This window comes from Enhydra lutris, unplaced genomic scaffold (genome assembly GCF_002288905.1).
Source record: "Enhydra lutris kenyoni isolate GAN:26980312 unplaced genomic scaffold, ASM228890v2 scaffoldscaffold87, whole genome shotgun sequence".
NCBI classification, from domain to species: Eukaryota; Metazoa; Chordata; class Mammalia; order Carnivora; family Mustelidae; genus Enhydra; species Enhydra lutris.
Genome location: NW_019154171.1, coordinates 2616069 through 2633168, shown reverse-complemented (window position 1 = coordinate 2633168; position 17100 = coordinate 2616069). Strand labels below are relative to the sequence as shown.

Genomic DNA, 17100 nt, shown 5'->3' with positions numbered 1-17100 from the left:
AGAAGGTTTAAAAGTTAAGGTCAGTAAAAATTTCTTACATTATTCCTAAAGTCTTATATAGAAGGCCAATATCTTTTCAGATTTCAATCAAAAAAATTTCAAAAACTAGTATGTGTCTACTTATTTTAAAAATACAACTTCAGTATTTCCTGAAATTCTACCATAGATTCCCTACTGTGTCTTACAGAAGTAGATAGCCCATTAATTAGAAATACATTGACTATAGTAAATACATGTTTTATTTTAATGGTTAAAGCAGAAAGAAAATGCCATTTGGTCTCATATCTAGGTTACAAGTTGCAGGAGGGAGAGGATCCTCCTTGCATTGTTTCTCTTTGTCTCTCTGTATCCCTTTTAATCAGCCTCCTTTTTCTTAGAAAACCTTACTCATGCATGTTTTCAGGTTTGCCTCCATCCTACAGATTATAGGTGCCGAAGAATAACCTGAGTACTCACTTTATAAACTATTTCGTTAAACAGTATGAGATCCTGACATTTGCGACAACATGGATGAACCTAGAGGATATAATGCTAAGTAAAGTAAGTCAGAGAGAGAAAGACAAATGCCATATAATTCACCTATATGTGGAATCTAAAAATAAAACAACTGAACAACAACAACAACAACAACAAAACAATGAGGAAACAGACACTTTAAGCACAGACAACAAACTAATGGTTGCCAGAGGAGAAGGGGTTAGTGGATGCACAAAATGGCTGAAGGAGAGTGGGAGGTGCACATTTCCAGTTATGGAATGAAAAAGTCAGAAGAATGAAAGGTACAGCATAGTGAATATAGTCAACAGTATTATAACAGCATCGTATGGTGACAGATGGCCGCTGCACTTTGTGGTGAGCATAGAATAATGTACAGTGAGTTGTCAAGTCATTATGTTGTACATCTGACATTAACGTGACAATGTGTGTCAACTAGACTTTAACAAAAAAATTAAATAAAACTCTGGATCAAGAAGGAATATTTATTACGGTTCCAGGACTTCCCAAGAAATCCAGTAGATTGAAATAATGAATGACATAAGATAAGCCTAATAAGAATAATTTATTTTCAAGGTGAAGGAGCCTGAATCCCATGCTGCAGGCAAGAGCCAGGCATCAAAGTGTTTGGATCTGGGTAATGGCTTCATGCAAACAGTATTGCTCAGCCATGAATCTAGCAGCAAAGTGCCCGTGAACAGGAAGGCAGAGGCACGTTTCTTGTCACCAAAGATTTCTGGGTGTTAGACAAAACAATTTTAGGGCCTTGGATTAGGAATTTGGAAGCCTCCAATCCCAACATCAGTTTTTATTTTTTTTATTTTCATTTTTTTAAATGATTTTATTTATTTATTTGACAGAGAGAGGGAGGGAGACAGTGAGAGAGGAAATACATGCAGAGTGAGTTGGAAAGGGAGAAGCAGGCTTCCCGCTGAGCAGGAAGCCCAACATGGGCCTCTATCCCAGCATTCTAGGGATATGACTTGAGCCAAAGGCAGATGCTTAATGATTGAGCCACCCAGGTGCCCCCCAATATCAGTTTTTAGAGACCTGCATAAAACACTGTTCATCAGGAACACATGGCCCGTTAGCATAGGCATGTCAAAGAGAGATGGCACAGATTCTAAAGGTGGGCACTGTGGACATTATTTGTTATCACCTGTTTTGTAACAACACTTATAGTATTAATTTGTAAAAGCGTAGAAAATGATCATTTAAAATAAAGCATAAAAAGACTAGCTTTTAAAATCTTCGTAAAAAAATGTATTATAGGTTCCCATTTCTTGGGAAACTTGGGAATTAATCACTATCCTTTCTAGCTTTACCATGTAAATTTGGTCAAATTATTATTATTATTGGGCTTCTGTTTTCCTAAACTTTAACTTGGGCTAATTTATTTGCCCACTACTGGTCTCCAGTGGACATTAGTGAAAAATGTTTAAAACAAGGTGCTATAAATTTTAATATAGCATGCCGCTGTGGTTAGAAGCTAGAGTAATGCGGTCTTGCTTCATAAAGGGGTTGATTTTCCCAAAAACCATTTGTTGAATCCTGGTAGGAACTGAATAATTACTTGTCAATATGATCTCAGTCATTTCTTTGTTGTCTTTAAAACACACTTATGGAATACAGCTCCCTCTTTCTAGGCAAAGGTGTACTCAATTTCCTCCCAGGTACAATTAAAAAATATATAATTGAATATATAATATCATTAATTTTTTATAGTATCTCTTAGAGAAATTACTCATTTGATTACAATTCAGTACATACTCAGAAATGATGGTCCGATTTTCTCTCCTCAATTCAATAACCATTCAGTTTTCAAACTGCTGACTGGGCTTGGGATGAGGATACAAATATGAATCCAAGACAACACGCACTCTTAAAGCCCTCCAATAAGCCATTAGGAGCCCAATAGTCCAGGAGAACAATGCTATAAATTTTCTAATATACAAAGATTTGGTCAGCTGCTAGAGTGTATATTATCAGACCCCTCAGAATATGCCTCATTCCTGATCCCACATATCTTAGTTAATGAGACCTAATCAGGGCTTAATGTAGATACTATTCTAGGCTTCTTGTTTATACAAGCCATGTAATCCTCTCAAAACCTAACCAAATAGATATTATTATTACTATTATTATTATTATTAAAGATTTTATTTATTTATTTGAGAGAGAGAGAGAGAAAGCATAAAAAGGGGGAGGGTCAAAGGGAGAAGCAGACTCCCCTCTGAGTAGGGAACCCTACTCAGAACTCGATCCCAAGACTCCAGGATCATGACCTGAGCTGAAGGCAGTCGCTTAACCAACTGAGTCACTTAGGCGGCTCCAAATAGTTATTACTAATATCTCTATTTGCCCTGGGTCACACTGCTTGAAAGTTTCAGGTAGGACTTAGGTTCCAACAGTCTGGCTCCAGTGTCTGTTTTTAAACTCTGTACGTATCATCTCTTGAACATATTTCATTGAGTTCTGTTACTATGGCTCGATTCCCACTAAAAGCTCCTCTACATAATAGACTATGTGACATCATCGGGGGGAACATCACTGAAACATGGAGGTCCAATGAGAAATCCCAGGGGACCAGACTCTCCTTGTTTCTCTCCTTGATGCTGGACCCAGCCCCACTCCTAGATCATGCCAATTGCTGAGTGAATATTCATAACTTGGTTTTATATGTGTTCTCTTCCCTGTAGCCTGCAACCCCATGTTACTCTGGGGATGGACTAGCAGGAGGTTCTCTACAAGGTCCCCAAATGGACAGGACAAGGGCAAAGAGGTAAAGCACAAAATTTCACTTCCATGATACTGAGAATGAACATCTCCTGAAATTTTGCACTCCATATGCCTTACTAGGTTCCTGAAACCAGGCTTGCCTCCACACATTGTCCTGCAGACTCGTCTGGCTGCCCTGTGTTTACCAACAGGCTGAAGGACAGGTGGAAACAATCACATTAAATCCTCATCATGGACTCTGCCTGGTCCAAATAAACCTCCAGAGCATTTGTTCCCTTTCTTGAGAATTCTATCAGGGTACAGAATTCTTTAATCCAGTTGACTGATCAAAATCTCATTAATTCAGAACATTTATGGAAAGGGGAAAAAAAAGTTAGTGTAAAATTTAATTTTAAAATAAATTTTAAGCAATGTGGCTTGTGCCAATTTTCATGAACAGGTCAATTAGAATAACTTAAACTGCAACCTTTTTTAATAAAGTTATTATTGAAGTGTAGTTGACATACGATATAAACCTCTTTGAAGGTTAGGAGTTTGTAGCTGACTGATGTGGAACTCTTGGCTTATACCTTGCCAGAACTTGGTAGGTGCTAGGAAGAAGACATTGCACTACATTCTGATGGGCTGATGGCTCTATGCATAGTTTATATATTATCCCCCACACCTGTAGTATCTATTTTTCCAGATATGTTTGAGATATTTTCTACCATATAAATACTTCAAAGAAGTATTTATGCAGACAAAGACTGCACTTATAAAAGAGTTGCCCCTGAGTGGTTCTGTGGTAGAGGATTCAGGAAGGCCATTCTAACTGGTTGCAATTTCCTACGGAAACACTGCGTCCTCCACACACACCTCATCCAGCTTTCTGATGAGGTTGCATGAAAATGCAGTTAAGAGATCCTCATGGCTGCATACTAAGGGCCACAACAGCAATTTTCAAGACCAAGGCAGGCACCGGCATTTAATTCCACCAAGAGAAAACTACCCTTGTGTTTGGAGCAGACCTTTTGCTCATATCACTTGGAGCATGGGAGTTTGAATCCTGATGCTAAAAGCAGAAAAATCATTTTATCCAGTTCATCACAGGGTAAGTTTCTTGGTTGTAGAAACCAAGAAATCGTAAGCCCATGTACTTGCTGGATCTTACTTTTCATCAAGATGAGTGCCTCTAGAGATTTACAGGGATATTTGTAGCACCTCTTGCAACAAAGGATTAAGTGGCTTGCATCAAAATGGACCTGACTGGTGTCTTAAACATTCAGGCTTTTGTCTATACTTGGCATGTCCCAGTGGTTCTTAGAGGCTGGGGTGGAGAGGAGGAAAGTCGACACTTGAATCATCGTTCATTTATGCAGGGACTTTTGCAGCATGCCTAGGATATTGAGGCATTACACAAGGTAGGGAAGGAGTTGGGGGTAAACCATTACCAGGACAGATCCCTCCTAATGGAGACGTACTTTTGAAGAGAGGCACAGCAGAGCTAGAAAAAGGTCAGTGCAGTCCATGGGAATGCAGAGTAGCCACTTAACTGAACCTGGGTTAGCAGTGTAGATGTGTAGGCCAGGATCAAAAAGCCTTCCCAGAGGAAATGACATCGAGATTAAGCTAAAGAATGAGTTGGAGGTGACCAGGTGAAGGGGAAGCAGGTGACTGTGGGTCACAGGCATTCCAGTCAGAGGCAACAGGTAGAGAGAACAGACCTTCCTCGAGCTTCATGAATGCCCTCACGGGACTAAAGCTAACTGCGACCTACTTGTCATGTTCAACCTATATCAACAGGAAAAAGCCAAGACGGGAGGTTCCAGCTCTGCCTCTATTTAGCATTTTCAACCCAGGGTTTGTGGTCTTTATAATACTTGACAATTTACAAAGCACTTTTATTTATTGTCTCAATCATAGTATATGGCACTCAGCAGGAATGCAAAGATAGCAAGAAAGTATTGCGCAAATTAAAATGTGAATAATTGTAATTTAATAAAGCCTCAGAAGGATAGACAGGAGAGCAGAACATACCTTCTCAGTCTTTAGATGGTTGAAATGAAAATGACAATGGAACCAAGGCCAGGGCAGATAGTATTAGGAGAGGATGATCTTGTTTCAATAGGCATCACTAACTGAGGGTGTGGCAACTTCTTGGACCACCAAAGCTGACTGTTACCCCAGAAGTGAGGAGAAAGTCTCTTACTTCTGGGAGGGGAATAGCACCACTTCCTCAGACCTTCCTCCTCCTCCTTCTTCTTCCCTCCCTTCCTCTCTTCCTTTTTTCTTTCCTTTCCTCCTTCCTTCTTGTTTGCCTCCAAGGCCATCAATGGCCTTCTATCTGCCCAGAGATGAGAGTTTCTCATTTTACCAAACATGGGTTGGTTAAATTTACCCTTAGATTTTTAACTTCTCAATAGCCGGCCCTTCAGTACCTCTCCTTGTCAGGTGATCTTTCCTTTCCATCAAAGCTTATCAATCCCTTTAGATACAGAAAAAAAGGAGTAGCTAAGATGATCAATTATCGATGGCGGTACATCTTTGGGTGACTCAAGGTTGTGATTCAGTTGTACAGTTTCATTAGGAAACCATCACTGCTTAATCAGCCAGAGAGGGGACACAAGACTCACCTGTGGCAAAGACAACATTCCTTGAGACCAGACGATGCTCCACAATAGAGAACTGTGGGAGCTCAATCCTCTCCACTCCAGTGACAGCCTTATCGCCACCACGCCAGTAAAATTCAATGTCATCTGTGGTATAGCCATCTGCCAGGAGAGAAAACAGGGACATGGCAGAAATGAAGAATCATTATTTTGTTTACATGCAAGGCTGAAGAAACTAACTAATAATGGAAAATCAGCTTGCTCATATTTGAAGTAGATTTGTTTCATGTGCTTGTCCATAAGAAAAAGTGTCATCAGAGAACTAACTTTTGAATATCTTTGGTTACTTGTGCTGTCTGATTTGCACCACCCTGGTGCTGAAAAGTAGAGGAACTGGGGAGGGTGAATGCTCTGACCAGAGTTTTGTTTGCAAATCCTAATCACAGAGAACTAGGTGGTTGCACTGAAATGAATTTAAAATATATATTAACACCACTGGAAAAGATGGTTGTAAGAAAAAAAAAACGAAAAATAAAATATAAAGAATTCTAGAAAGGCAACTCTGAAAAGCTACAGAAAAGTTAAAACACTAAGGGTGGATTTAACCAATCAATGTCTGATAACAAAGTTTCTGATAACATCAGAAACTCTCAGGGCAAAATAGTGTTCTCCTCAGCATTTTTGGGTGGCTTCATCAGGTGTTCTTGGCTATGAGGTTTGCCATCATTAGAAATGTCTTTTGCTGGGATACTCTTGGCCTTAAAGAGAGGAGTGTTTACTAGCTGGATTATAGCTCCAAGCCCAGCTCTTAGCATGGGCTTGATTACTCACTTGGTAATCAATCAATCAATGCTTCTTCAGAATGAGGAAATAGAACAATAAAATCTGGTATTTCTTGTAGCACCTAGAGTCTTCTAAAGGATTAGGTCAACTTTGTCAGTAAGGCTGATTAAAACTTACACCTAGAGAAAAATACCCTATTAGTATAAGGGACTTTTTGGTTATTTGAATGTGTAATACAATGCAAGGCAGACACTCCATATCTGACAAACAGACCAAAGCTCTGGAGATGACTGTCTCCCATGGTAAATGTCGTCTCCCTTGTCCCATCTGTTATACTCTCTCCCTGGATCATGGTGGTTCCAGCTTCTGTCTCCTCCCTTCCTTCTGACTTTCTTACATTCCATTCTCATCTGGCAGCCATGGCAATTGTTCATAACACACACATTTTATCAAGCCACTCCTCTGCTTAAACTCCTCACGTTTCCCAATAAAGTTCAAACTCCTTACAAGGATGCTGAGAATCTATAGTATTCTCTGTGTATCATGAATACATCCACTCTCTCTCCTTCACTTACTGAGCCCAGTACCCACTGGTCTTCTGGCTGTGGCTCAAACCAGCATACTGTGCTCAGGGCTTGCCTACCCACCCCCATGGGTAGGGGCTCACACATCCCCGTATTTCCATCTTCACTTAAATAAAACCTTTTGCATATGTGTGTACTCAGCTCACCAGAAAATCCCTACTTCCACTCAAAGGCTTTAACTATGGATTCTCTGAAGACAATGGCCCCATACTTTCTGAGGAAATCTCTTTGATACCAGACCTTTCTGCCCATCGTCCCCCTCAGTTCAAATGTCACAGTAACAGAATCTATATTCTCTGAGACTACACACTATGTGTTCATGCATTTGTAGTAGAAGCTGCTTCCTTACTTAGGTCCCAAATTTGCCTTCCAGAAACTTTCTTCACCTCACTGGGAGTTTTACCTTCTGGCCACACAGAATCCATTTAACTTTCAAGATAGTCCTTCACTATGGGGAAATCATCATCTTTCCCCTGAGCTTTCTGTCCTACATGCTAAATCTCCCCAGATGATTCCACCATGCATCACTTGACATGATTCCATGTCCCTCACTTTTCTGAAAGCACAGTTCTCAGAAAATTTGACAGTGATGTAGTGTGGAAGTGAGGGGCTCTGTGGAGCCAGCTCTATATGGGATGAAAACTGGCTTACACCCACCACAACTTCCCAGTATGTTTACTCACAAAGACACTCACTTCTCACCACAAATGCATTGAGTAACATTTGCAGTCATTCGCCATCCCCCTTAATGAAATCCATATAAATAAAGTTAAGACTAAATCCAATTTAGGCCAATTATAAGCCAATCTATGATAGACTAAGGTGAGTGACGACAAAAACAGTAACATCTGGATACGCCAGGAGATGTAGTTCAGGTAGCTGGCAGGACACTTTTTTGTTAAGTAATAAAGATGCAGCTCTCGTCCCTCACAAAGAAGTACTCAACACTGAATTATCAATAAACCATCTGAATACTCTTCAAATTGAGAAAATTGCCAAAATGCAGGAATAGTCTGCTTGTGAAGCTGAGTTCCTGATGGGAAATGAGTTTTACTCCAACTGCCCAGGTTCCCAGGAGTACAGCCACTCATGTGTGATGAAGCATATTGTGAGAAAATTGCATCTCAGTGTTTGTTCTCTTCTCACTGAATGGACCAAGATGAGGAGTGTTTGTTTTCTTATATTTCAGCACAGCAAGCATACTCTCTTAATCAGATTAGAATGGGGAACTCTTTTATGCTGGGTTTCTATCTCTGTCTCTGTCTCTCTCATGACAGTGTAATTTGCAGAGTGGATTAAGCCTCCCCTCTTTAAGATGGTTAAAAACTATGTCAAGAAAATGCCATATGCCTTGAAAAAGATGCCAAATAATAGCCAGGCCTGAAAAACAGTGAGTGAAAAAGAAGTACAGATACACACAGCTTTCAATTTCCAGCGTGCAGTTCTGCTCGTCCAAGGGGTATCTTCTCAAGTCCATCATGCATGCTGCGGTTGTGGTGATTCTGAAACACACAGATGAGGGCAGACAGTAAAGATGAGATCAGAAATGTATCAGGAAAACTGCTTCCAGTCAAACAATGAGCAATCCCCATATAGGACCCCTTTTCCCCAAGATACACCTGATTAACTATATTTCATGTTGTGTACTGAGTAAGTTTTGAGTACCTTATAGTCCAGATTTGTCAAGAAAAGCAACCAAAAACCCTCTAAATCTGATATAATTATTCATGTAGCCTTTTTGACTTTGGTTAAACAAGGGCAGATAAAAGGGTTTCTAAGGAAATTTTTGTCTTCAAGTTTTGTTTTGCCTCCTTGTTCAGTGGTTCTCCAACCTTACAGCACAGAGAAAACTTTTGAGTGGCAACAGCACTGATTAAATCAAGACTGAATTCTTTGTTTTTCCACGTGAAGTGTCTAACTAGTTACAGTTGCACAGGCTGCACTTTGGAACTCTCAGCCAAGTTTCTGCTTCATCCTATTTTATCATCATTGTCTGCTGGGCTGCATCCTAAAGCCCCTGAGATTCTCACCATGATATCATCTACCTTTTCAAAGAGAATATTTGGCTTCCAGGTTATTGATTATGAATCAAAATAAAGGGGACTAGCTTCCCTTGGGGTCAGCTGCAGCCATGGAAAGAACTTATATCAGGGCCCAAGGACAGTTAAGCCTCCACCATGCAATGGTTAAATCAACTGTCCATTAAGAAACAACACTTCTAGAAATGTCAAGTTTATTTCCTACTCTGTGTACAGCCTTTTAGGGAAACCAACCTACACATGGCCTCTTTTGAAATGCAATTAAGCCACTATGTTTTATACTCTTTTTCTCTAGAATGCCTCCCTTTTTCCACCTCAGTTACAGCTGACAGGACTGGGGTGGGGCCCTGATTCAAGGATAGTCAACCATTACTTGATCAAGAATCCATGGTAGAGCCTGACCTAAAAGGTAAAAGGGAGCTAAAGGGATTCTCTTCCAGGTAAGTGAATTAAAGACAGAGCAAGAATGGAGATGGCCTTGCAAGCTCATGAATTAGAGGCTTGAAATGTCATTTTCCAACTGGAAAGTGAGGCGTGAGAAAGCATAAGAGGTAGAGAAAAATGCAAATTGGATGGTTTAAGAGACAGCAGTCACTATGGCTGGGTCACAGAACATGGCCTTGCAGTGTATGTACCACATATCTCAGGGAACAGCATTTTTTTTTTTTTAAGTACATGTGCTGCTGAAGCGAGCACCAGGAAACAGCATTCTCATGGCTTATGTGGAAGAACATAACTGGCAGCCCTGGCTATACCCATTCAATGTTGGATAAGAATGAAGAAGTAAGAATGTCTCCTCCGAAGATCCCTAGACTTACCTTGAATTCCCAACCACCTTTCATGTTCCACCTTTTTTGAAGGTCAGTATTCAGTTTTCTTTAGATAGCCTTCCATATGAATATTCACCACAGACCTTCTCCTACTTTAGGCAACATGAGCAAGTTCTGTTCCTATCAACAGATCTTAACCAAAACACCAGTAAAACACCAGGCATGTGCCACTTCTGTTGGGCTTGTCTCATTTAACCTAAGTGCAGTAGTAAAGCATGTCCTTCTATTAGCATCTGGTTAAGTGACAGGTTGAGAAAAGGACTACTTTTCATTGGCTAAGAAGAGCAGTAAGGGAAAATGTTAACATATTTGCAATTATGGGTAAATATTAAATTATTCTCTACAAATGTAAGTGCCATGCAGACATATGTTGTGAGACCCATACCAATGGAGAAAGTGTGTCCTTTCCAAATGTCATAACACTTTAAATTGTCACTCCAAGGAATGGATTACATTCTATAATCCAAAGTCGACACCTAGCTCTTTGGTGTACTTTTCTAAAACATCTGACTTTCTAGCTAACTGAAGAACCAGCCTCACACTTTAAAATTCTGGCATGTTTTATGGCATATTGACTACCCAACATTCATACAAGATCTCTATAAGGCAAAACTAGAATAAGGTTCTGTTAAAATTATGAATTTTTATGAAGAAAAGAAAAAAAGATCTCTACTAGAAATCTTCAAATTTTAAAAAAGTTCCTATATATTTTGGTACCAATTCACTTGAAATTCAATAAATGAGACTACCATTTTCTGTTTGTTTTTCTTATTCATTCTCAATGCCACCTATAAAATAAATGCACATAAACAAGAACATGAACATATCCAAATTGTTTAGGAATTCACACTGGTTGTGACATTACATAATGTGTTTCATGGGCATTACTGGAAGTGTAACATGATGTTGGAAGAATCTGTAAAAGGGTTCCCAGTATACTTGCTGTCTTGTCTTTTCATTCTGGCATAAGACTGGCTGTAAAAAGGAGTTCTTTTCCAATTTACTTGACAAATACATTAAAAAAAAAATATATATATATATATATATATATATATATATTTACTATTCTTTTTCCTAAGGAAGAAATAACATAGAAAACACTCTCCTGGTGGAAAGTAGGACACAAGAGCCTACTCATGTTACAAAAAACAGGGATGACACAGTAGAAGGAAAGAGGTCTGTGTGCCACTGGGACAGAAAGGCAAGAAAAAGGAAAGGTGGGGGGGGGTGCCGAAAGATCAAGAAGGGTGTGGCAGGCCAGAACAGCTCCCTGAACCATAAAACCTTCTTCCAAGTTGGCTAAACTCATGCCTGGTTTGGGGAGTGAATTTTTTTCATGAATTGACCAAATTTTGAGTCTTGGGGCTTTGCAGAAATTGTAGGAGGGAATTTGAGTCTGTGGGACTGAGAGCTCAAGCCTAGTTAATGGACACGAACCAAGGGCAGGGAAGCCTCCCTAATATCCACACACAACTTTTCATATTTTTCCCAATAAACTTTCTTTGTCCTGAGAGGAGGATTTAACCAATATCAAGCTCACTTCTACAGCCCTCTGTAATCTGAGAATTTTACTATTTCTAAGGATTAGTGACAGGGTCATGAGAAACATGACTGCCTAAAGATTTCTGCAGTATTACTCTTCAGTAGATACTTTTTTTGGGGGGGTGTCATTGTTTCTTTTTTGTTTACTGATTGAGAGAGAGCAGTGTTTAGAGTATCTATAGCTGTAATTTATGCTTATGATAGAAAAGCAGAGAAAGATGGTAGTCAAGAAAAAGTGTCTACCTCTCAGTATGTGCTTTCTTTACAAATAATCATACTTTGAGGGTGCTGAAAGTAGAATGTTTAAAAAAAAAGATAAGAGAAGTAGAGAAGTGATAGAGGACTGGGAAACACTATAGAAAAGGATGTTGATTTATTACCTTGTTGCTCAGTACAGCATGGAATCATATGTGTACTTCATGTAACATTGGTTGAAAGTTCGCTTTGTACCCAGCTCTATGCTCAGCCCTTGAACATCCATGCATTTAATTAATAACCATACTATGGAAGTGTTATTATCATTCCCCTTTGGCAGATAAAAAAAACCAAGTCTCAGAAAGAATAAGTCCGATGGCCACATATACAAGGCTACTAGATGGCAGATGCAACTTTCAGATCCAGCAAGCCAGAATCCTACATGCTACTCCCTCTTTGATATCTCTTCTGCCTTAAAGTGTGACATACTGTATATTCAGCTTTTAGAAGCCTACTCAGGGAATGAAGTTCTTGTTGAAGCTCAAAGAAGGTACAGAAATTTGTAATTATGTATACGCACATGCATATGCATATATAATATATATACACATAATGTATACAATGTACACACACAGAGTTCCTACACATACATACAGTATTCTCATTATATATGTGACAATATATAAATATAATATGTAAAAGAAAAAAATAAATATTCTACATGCTATACCTGCAGTAACAGTAGTGATATTTAACTTATTGTGGAATAAGATAGAATTTAGTAGATAGTCTTGCTTTTATAAGTGATATATTCCTAAAGTTATGTTTAACAGTCAAAAGTATAAAAATTCAAGGAATAAACTCAAAGCTTATAAGGGTATCATTATCTCCAGCAAATTTAAAATCCTATGATGTGGTAACAGCCATCTTAGGACATCATCTATAAACACTCCTGTGTGTCCTTTGCCCATACAGTTGAGTGAGGAAGCCCGAGTCAAGGAGACCCATGACTTAACATGTTGAAGGGTTTTCACTTTGTCTCAATTATATTAAGATTATGAGATGTACTTTGGTGTCAGCATTTTTAAATTTCCACCAATTGTAAATAGTAATAAGGGCAGATGCGAACTCCTCATGTCATTGCACAAATGCAGAATTCCCCACAGACCACCTAGAGAGGCTCCTGCAGAAATGTTTCTGTTGACTGCTCAGCACACTTATTACCACAAAACATTTGCCTGAAACATCCATTTGTTGGCCAAGGTGCAAAGATACCTATTGCCAATGTTGTTGGGAAAGGTGGGCTATGGGCAGAGTCTGGGGTCCTTACAGCGAAATCATTAAGCTTTAAGCACAATCTTTTCACCATCTTGTACTAAACTTTTAGATTCATGGTAAATGCCAGGCAGGACAGAAATGAAAATGTCCTTGACTAAGCATTCTCAGAGCCCTTCCAGAACTAAAGTATCTCAGCCTCATCTACCTGTCCTCTCAATGAATGCTCTCATTACACTCAGAACTATCTACAGTTGGAACATCCAACTATTTATTGACTTGTAGGTCCCTTTTATTTCCTCAGATGAGTCTGAGAGCAGGGCTTTGTCTCTTCTATAAACAGTCATTTCTCCAGTGCCTGGAATATCTCCCACATGCACACACTGGGTGTCCCATGAACAATCACTGAACAAAACAAAGACTTTGAAGATATGGGGGGTCAGGCAAAAGCAGACAGCATGGGACTCAGGAAGTAGAAAGGGAAAGAGATAGCTTAGCCCTTCTTGGCTTTAATCCCCAAAATCTCAGTGCAAGAGGGGACAATTGCCCTCTCAAGCATTCTAAGCAGGAGCCCTGGCCCTGTGCAGTTACTGACTCACTGAGAACTCCATGGGCTTACTGGTCAAGATGCTTAGTGACAGACACCCCCTGAATTAGTAGCCAGATAGTCTCTCTGAATCCTTCTGCCACATGATGATTTCTTAGCAGGTCAATGTTTATGCCCATGAGTTTTATGGCTTGGCCTACAAGGAAGATGACAGCAAAATGCAGCCATCAGTAGAGTCCTGGCTCTCTGATCATAATCTTGTTAAACTAACAGGGCCCAGAAGCAAGTCAGCAGCACCTCCTGTGTACAGACCTCTGGCTTGCACTTGGGATGGCTGCAAGTCTGAGAACTCTGGGCAATGGTTATATCTATGCTCATGAGATAGCAGCACATCTGGACTACTGTTTTATAGGTAATCATTCAGCCCTTTGCAACAGCTCCGTGGTAACTCATAGTCCTCTTTTTCCTGGTTCTCCAAATGCCAAGTTCTTCAGGCATTTTTCCAGGAATAGGAACACAGATGCAGGGTTAAGAACCTAAGTCAAATAATTCAAACTAAGTATTATTCTAAAGCAAGTGCTTACTATTCAATGTCGAGAAAACACAAGGCATAAACCAGCATTTAAGTTATTCTAATTTTTGTTTTGTTTTATAAAAAAATATAAAAAAGTACATTCACAGGGATGCCTGGGTGGTTCAGTTGGTTAAACCACTGCCTTCAGCTCAGGTCATGATTCCCGGAGTCCTGGAATCAAGTCCCATATTGAGCTTCCCCAGCTTTGTGGGGAGCCTGCTTCTCCCTCTCCCTCTCCCTCTGCCTCTTCCCCTGCTTGTGCTCTCTCTCTCTCTTTCTCTCTGTCAAATAAATAAATAAAATATTTTAAAAAAAAAGGAAATACATTCACAGAACTGTCTGAAAGCCGTCGCTATGTAGATTCTTTGGGCATGTTGCTGGGAAAGTCGTTAGGTTAAGTTGATTTTGTTGGCAGCCCCATTCTTTCCTTGTTTCCCAATATCCACTCTCTTAGCCATGTCATTTGAAATTCTTCTCACTGAAAAGAAGCTGTCTACCCACCTCCTGAATAAGGGCCAGCTTTGTGACTGGCTTTGTCTGACAGAATATGTGGAAGTGACAATGTGTCAGTCCCAAGCTTAGCTCCCAAGAGGCATTCTGTTTTTGGTCTCCTTTTGTGCTTCTGCCTTTGCTGTGAAAAAACCATGCCCAGATGAATCTGCTAGTCCTAGGTGGACAATAGCCATGGGGAGCAGGATGGAGGTGCCTACTCATCCCTTCAGAGACCACCCACCCGAAGGTCTGTGAGTGAGCTAGCCAGGACAAGCAGAGATACTCATTAATCACACCGACACACTAGTTATGAGCACTTACTATCATTTGGCATTGAGGCTTTCCAGCTATTTGTTACACAGCAACATTGTGGCAATAGATAAGAGATACAACAATCAACACAGGTGACAACATACATAGAAAAGCATACATTCTCCTATTAATAAATGGAAATCACAATCTGATACTTCTCAAGAGTGTCATAAGATAGCAATGCCCTTTGTAGACAGCATTTTTCTAAAACAGGAGCATCTATCTCTCTGTTTCAGGATAAATTCACTATCATTGTAGAAATATCAATGTTGGTGAAATGAGTAGTCACATCAGGCAAATGAGACAGGCTCTGATGCATCTCTTTGTGATTTTCAAACCACATGGTCATAAAGCAACACAAAGGCCAAAACTGCTAGGAGTGCTGAAAACCAAAACCAACAGAAAGGTGTATGCCAGGTCCTCAATCATCAGCCAGGAACAGAACTGTTAGAGTGGATGATTGAGGAAGTTCTTAAGGAGAACACTACAGGGTCAACGCTCGGAAAAAGAAGGGAGGAATCAGTTTGAAGGAACTGGGAAAGTACTCCCCACCTATCTGGGTCTGATTAAGTCACTTGGCAGAGTTTCACCTCCAGAATGTTGTTCAAATGGGTAGACACTAGCACATGTGACTATTTTACATTACATTTTTAAAGTAATTAAAAATGAAATAAAATTTGAAATTCAGTTCCCCTGATGCACTAGCCACATTTCAAGTGCTCAATGGCCACATATGGCATGGCAACTACCGTATCAGATGGTACAGATTATAGAACATCTTCATCACCATGTGTAAGTTTCCCATGGAAAGGGCTAGAAAACAGCATTGAGCCAGACAAGTGACTGGTCTGGCCTTGCCTGCTAATCCAAACCCCCAATTCCTCTCTCTCTCTTTCTCTCTGTCTCTCTCCTCCCTTCTATATCTTCAGAGGACACAACTCTGGTTGGAAGTGGTTAGGGAACACAGCTGAATGCATGTAACCCACCGACTCAAAGAAAATCCATTGCTACTAAAGGCAGATATCTATAGGACTTGGAAGCCACGCATACCAGAGTGGAAGGTATCACTCAAGACTACGCAAAGTATCATACATTGCACCTGACTTCAGGGCCTAGTCAGTTAACCAGGCAGTCAGAAGTGAGGGTCCTACTCTGAATGAATGCAATTAGGCATAACAAATGGAGCACATTAACCAAATTTTCAGATTTATACCCTAAGGGTTAAGCCTTCCAAGGTGAGAGTGAGGCTGAAGGAGACTGAGTTCACCATATCTATAGTCTCACTAAAAAATCACTTTGTCTCTAGGATATATCCCACCCAAGGATAATCATGAATAAAACCAAGAAGTGTTCTATGAAAAGTATGGAAGTGTGAAAAATGAAAGTTGAAATATTTGGAAGATATATGTCTTGTAGTCAAAAGGCATGAATGCATATGCTCTCTTTAGAACAAGAGCAGGGAGACACAGGGAAAGAACAGCCTGAGAAAAAGGCATAAATAGATGCTATTAAAGCTACGAAAAAGAATGCTGGGATTCCCAGCCTTAGATACTGAATTGAAATTTATACTGAAAATAGATAGTAGAATTGACGCAGCTGAAAATAATTTAATAGTGGGGATGTCTTCTTAAAACTTAATGGGCATACAAGTCACTGAAGGATTTTGTTAAAATGCAGATTCTGAGCAGAAGGTCTGGGGTGTGTCTGTAATTCTGAACTTCCCAGATGATGTTGCTATTCCTGCCTGGGGACAGTAGTTTAAAGTGGAAAGGAGAGGGCAAACTTACAGAACCTTCCTAAAGGTAGAAGAAGACAAAGCTTTGAAAACAGAGAGAAGATGATAGGTATAGGACAGAAAATGGGTATGAAACAGCTTTATTAGACAAACAGAGCAAAAAACAAACAATATACAAGTCAACAAATTAAACATGAAACAGTAATTAATTTTTTTAAATTGCGTTAAAATATGCATAAAATTTACCATTTGTACCATTTTTAAGTGTACAGTTTAGTATAAAGTACATTCACATTGCTTGGAACTCTTAGAAAAAGATGGGAAAAGCCTCATGACATTGGATTTGGCAATGATTTCTTGGATACGGCAT

General features: G+C 39.7%; 1 protein-coding gene across 3 annotated transcripts in view; it reads right to left on the bottom strand.

The window, feature by feature from the left end:
• Nucleotides 1–17100, bottom strand: part of LOC111161915 (gamma-aminobutyric acid type A receptor beta3 subunit) — a 220488-nt gene that overhangs the window by 34078 nt on the left and 169310 nt on the right. For all 3 annotated transcript variants that reach the window (XM_022525990.1, XM_022525989.1, XM_022525991.1), the window contains exons 5-6: nt 8609–8691; nt 5847–5984 (exon numbers count right to left, since the gene is read on the bottom strand). In XM_022525990.1, coding sequence (XP_022381698.1) covers nt 5847–5984; nt 8609–8691 — 221 coding nt within the window. The remainder of the gene's footprint in view (nt 1–5846; nt 5985–8608; nt 8692–17100) is intronic.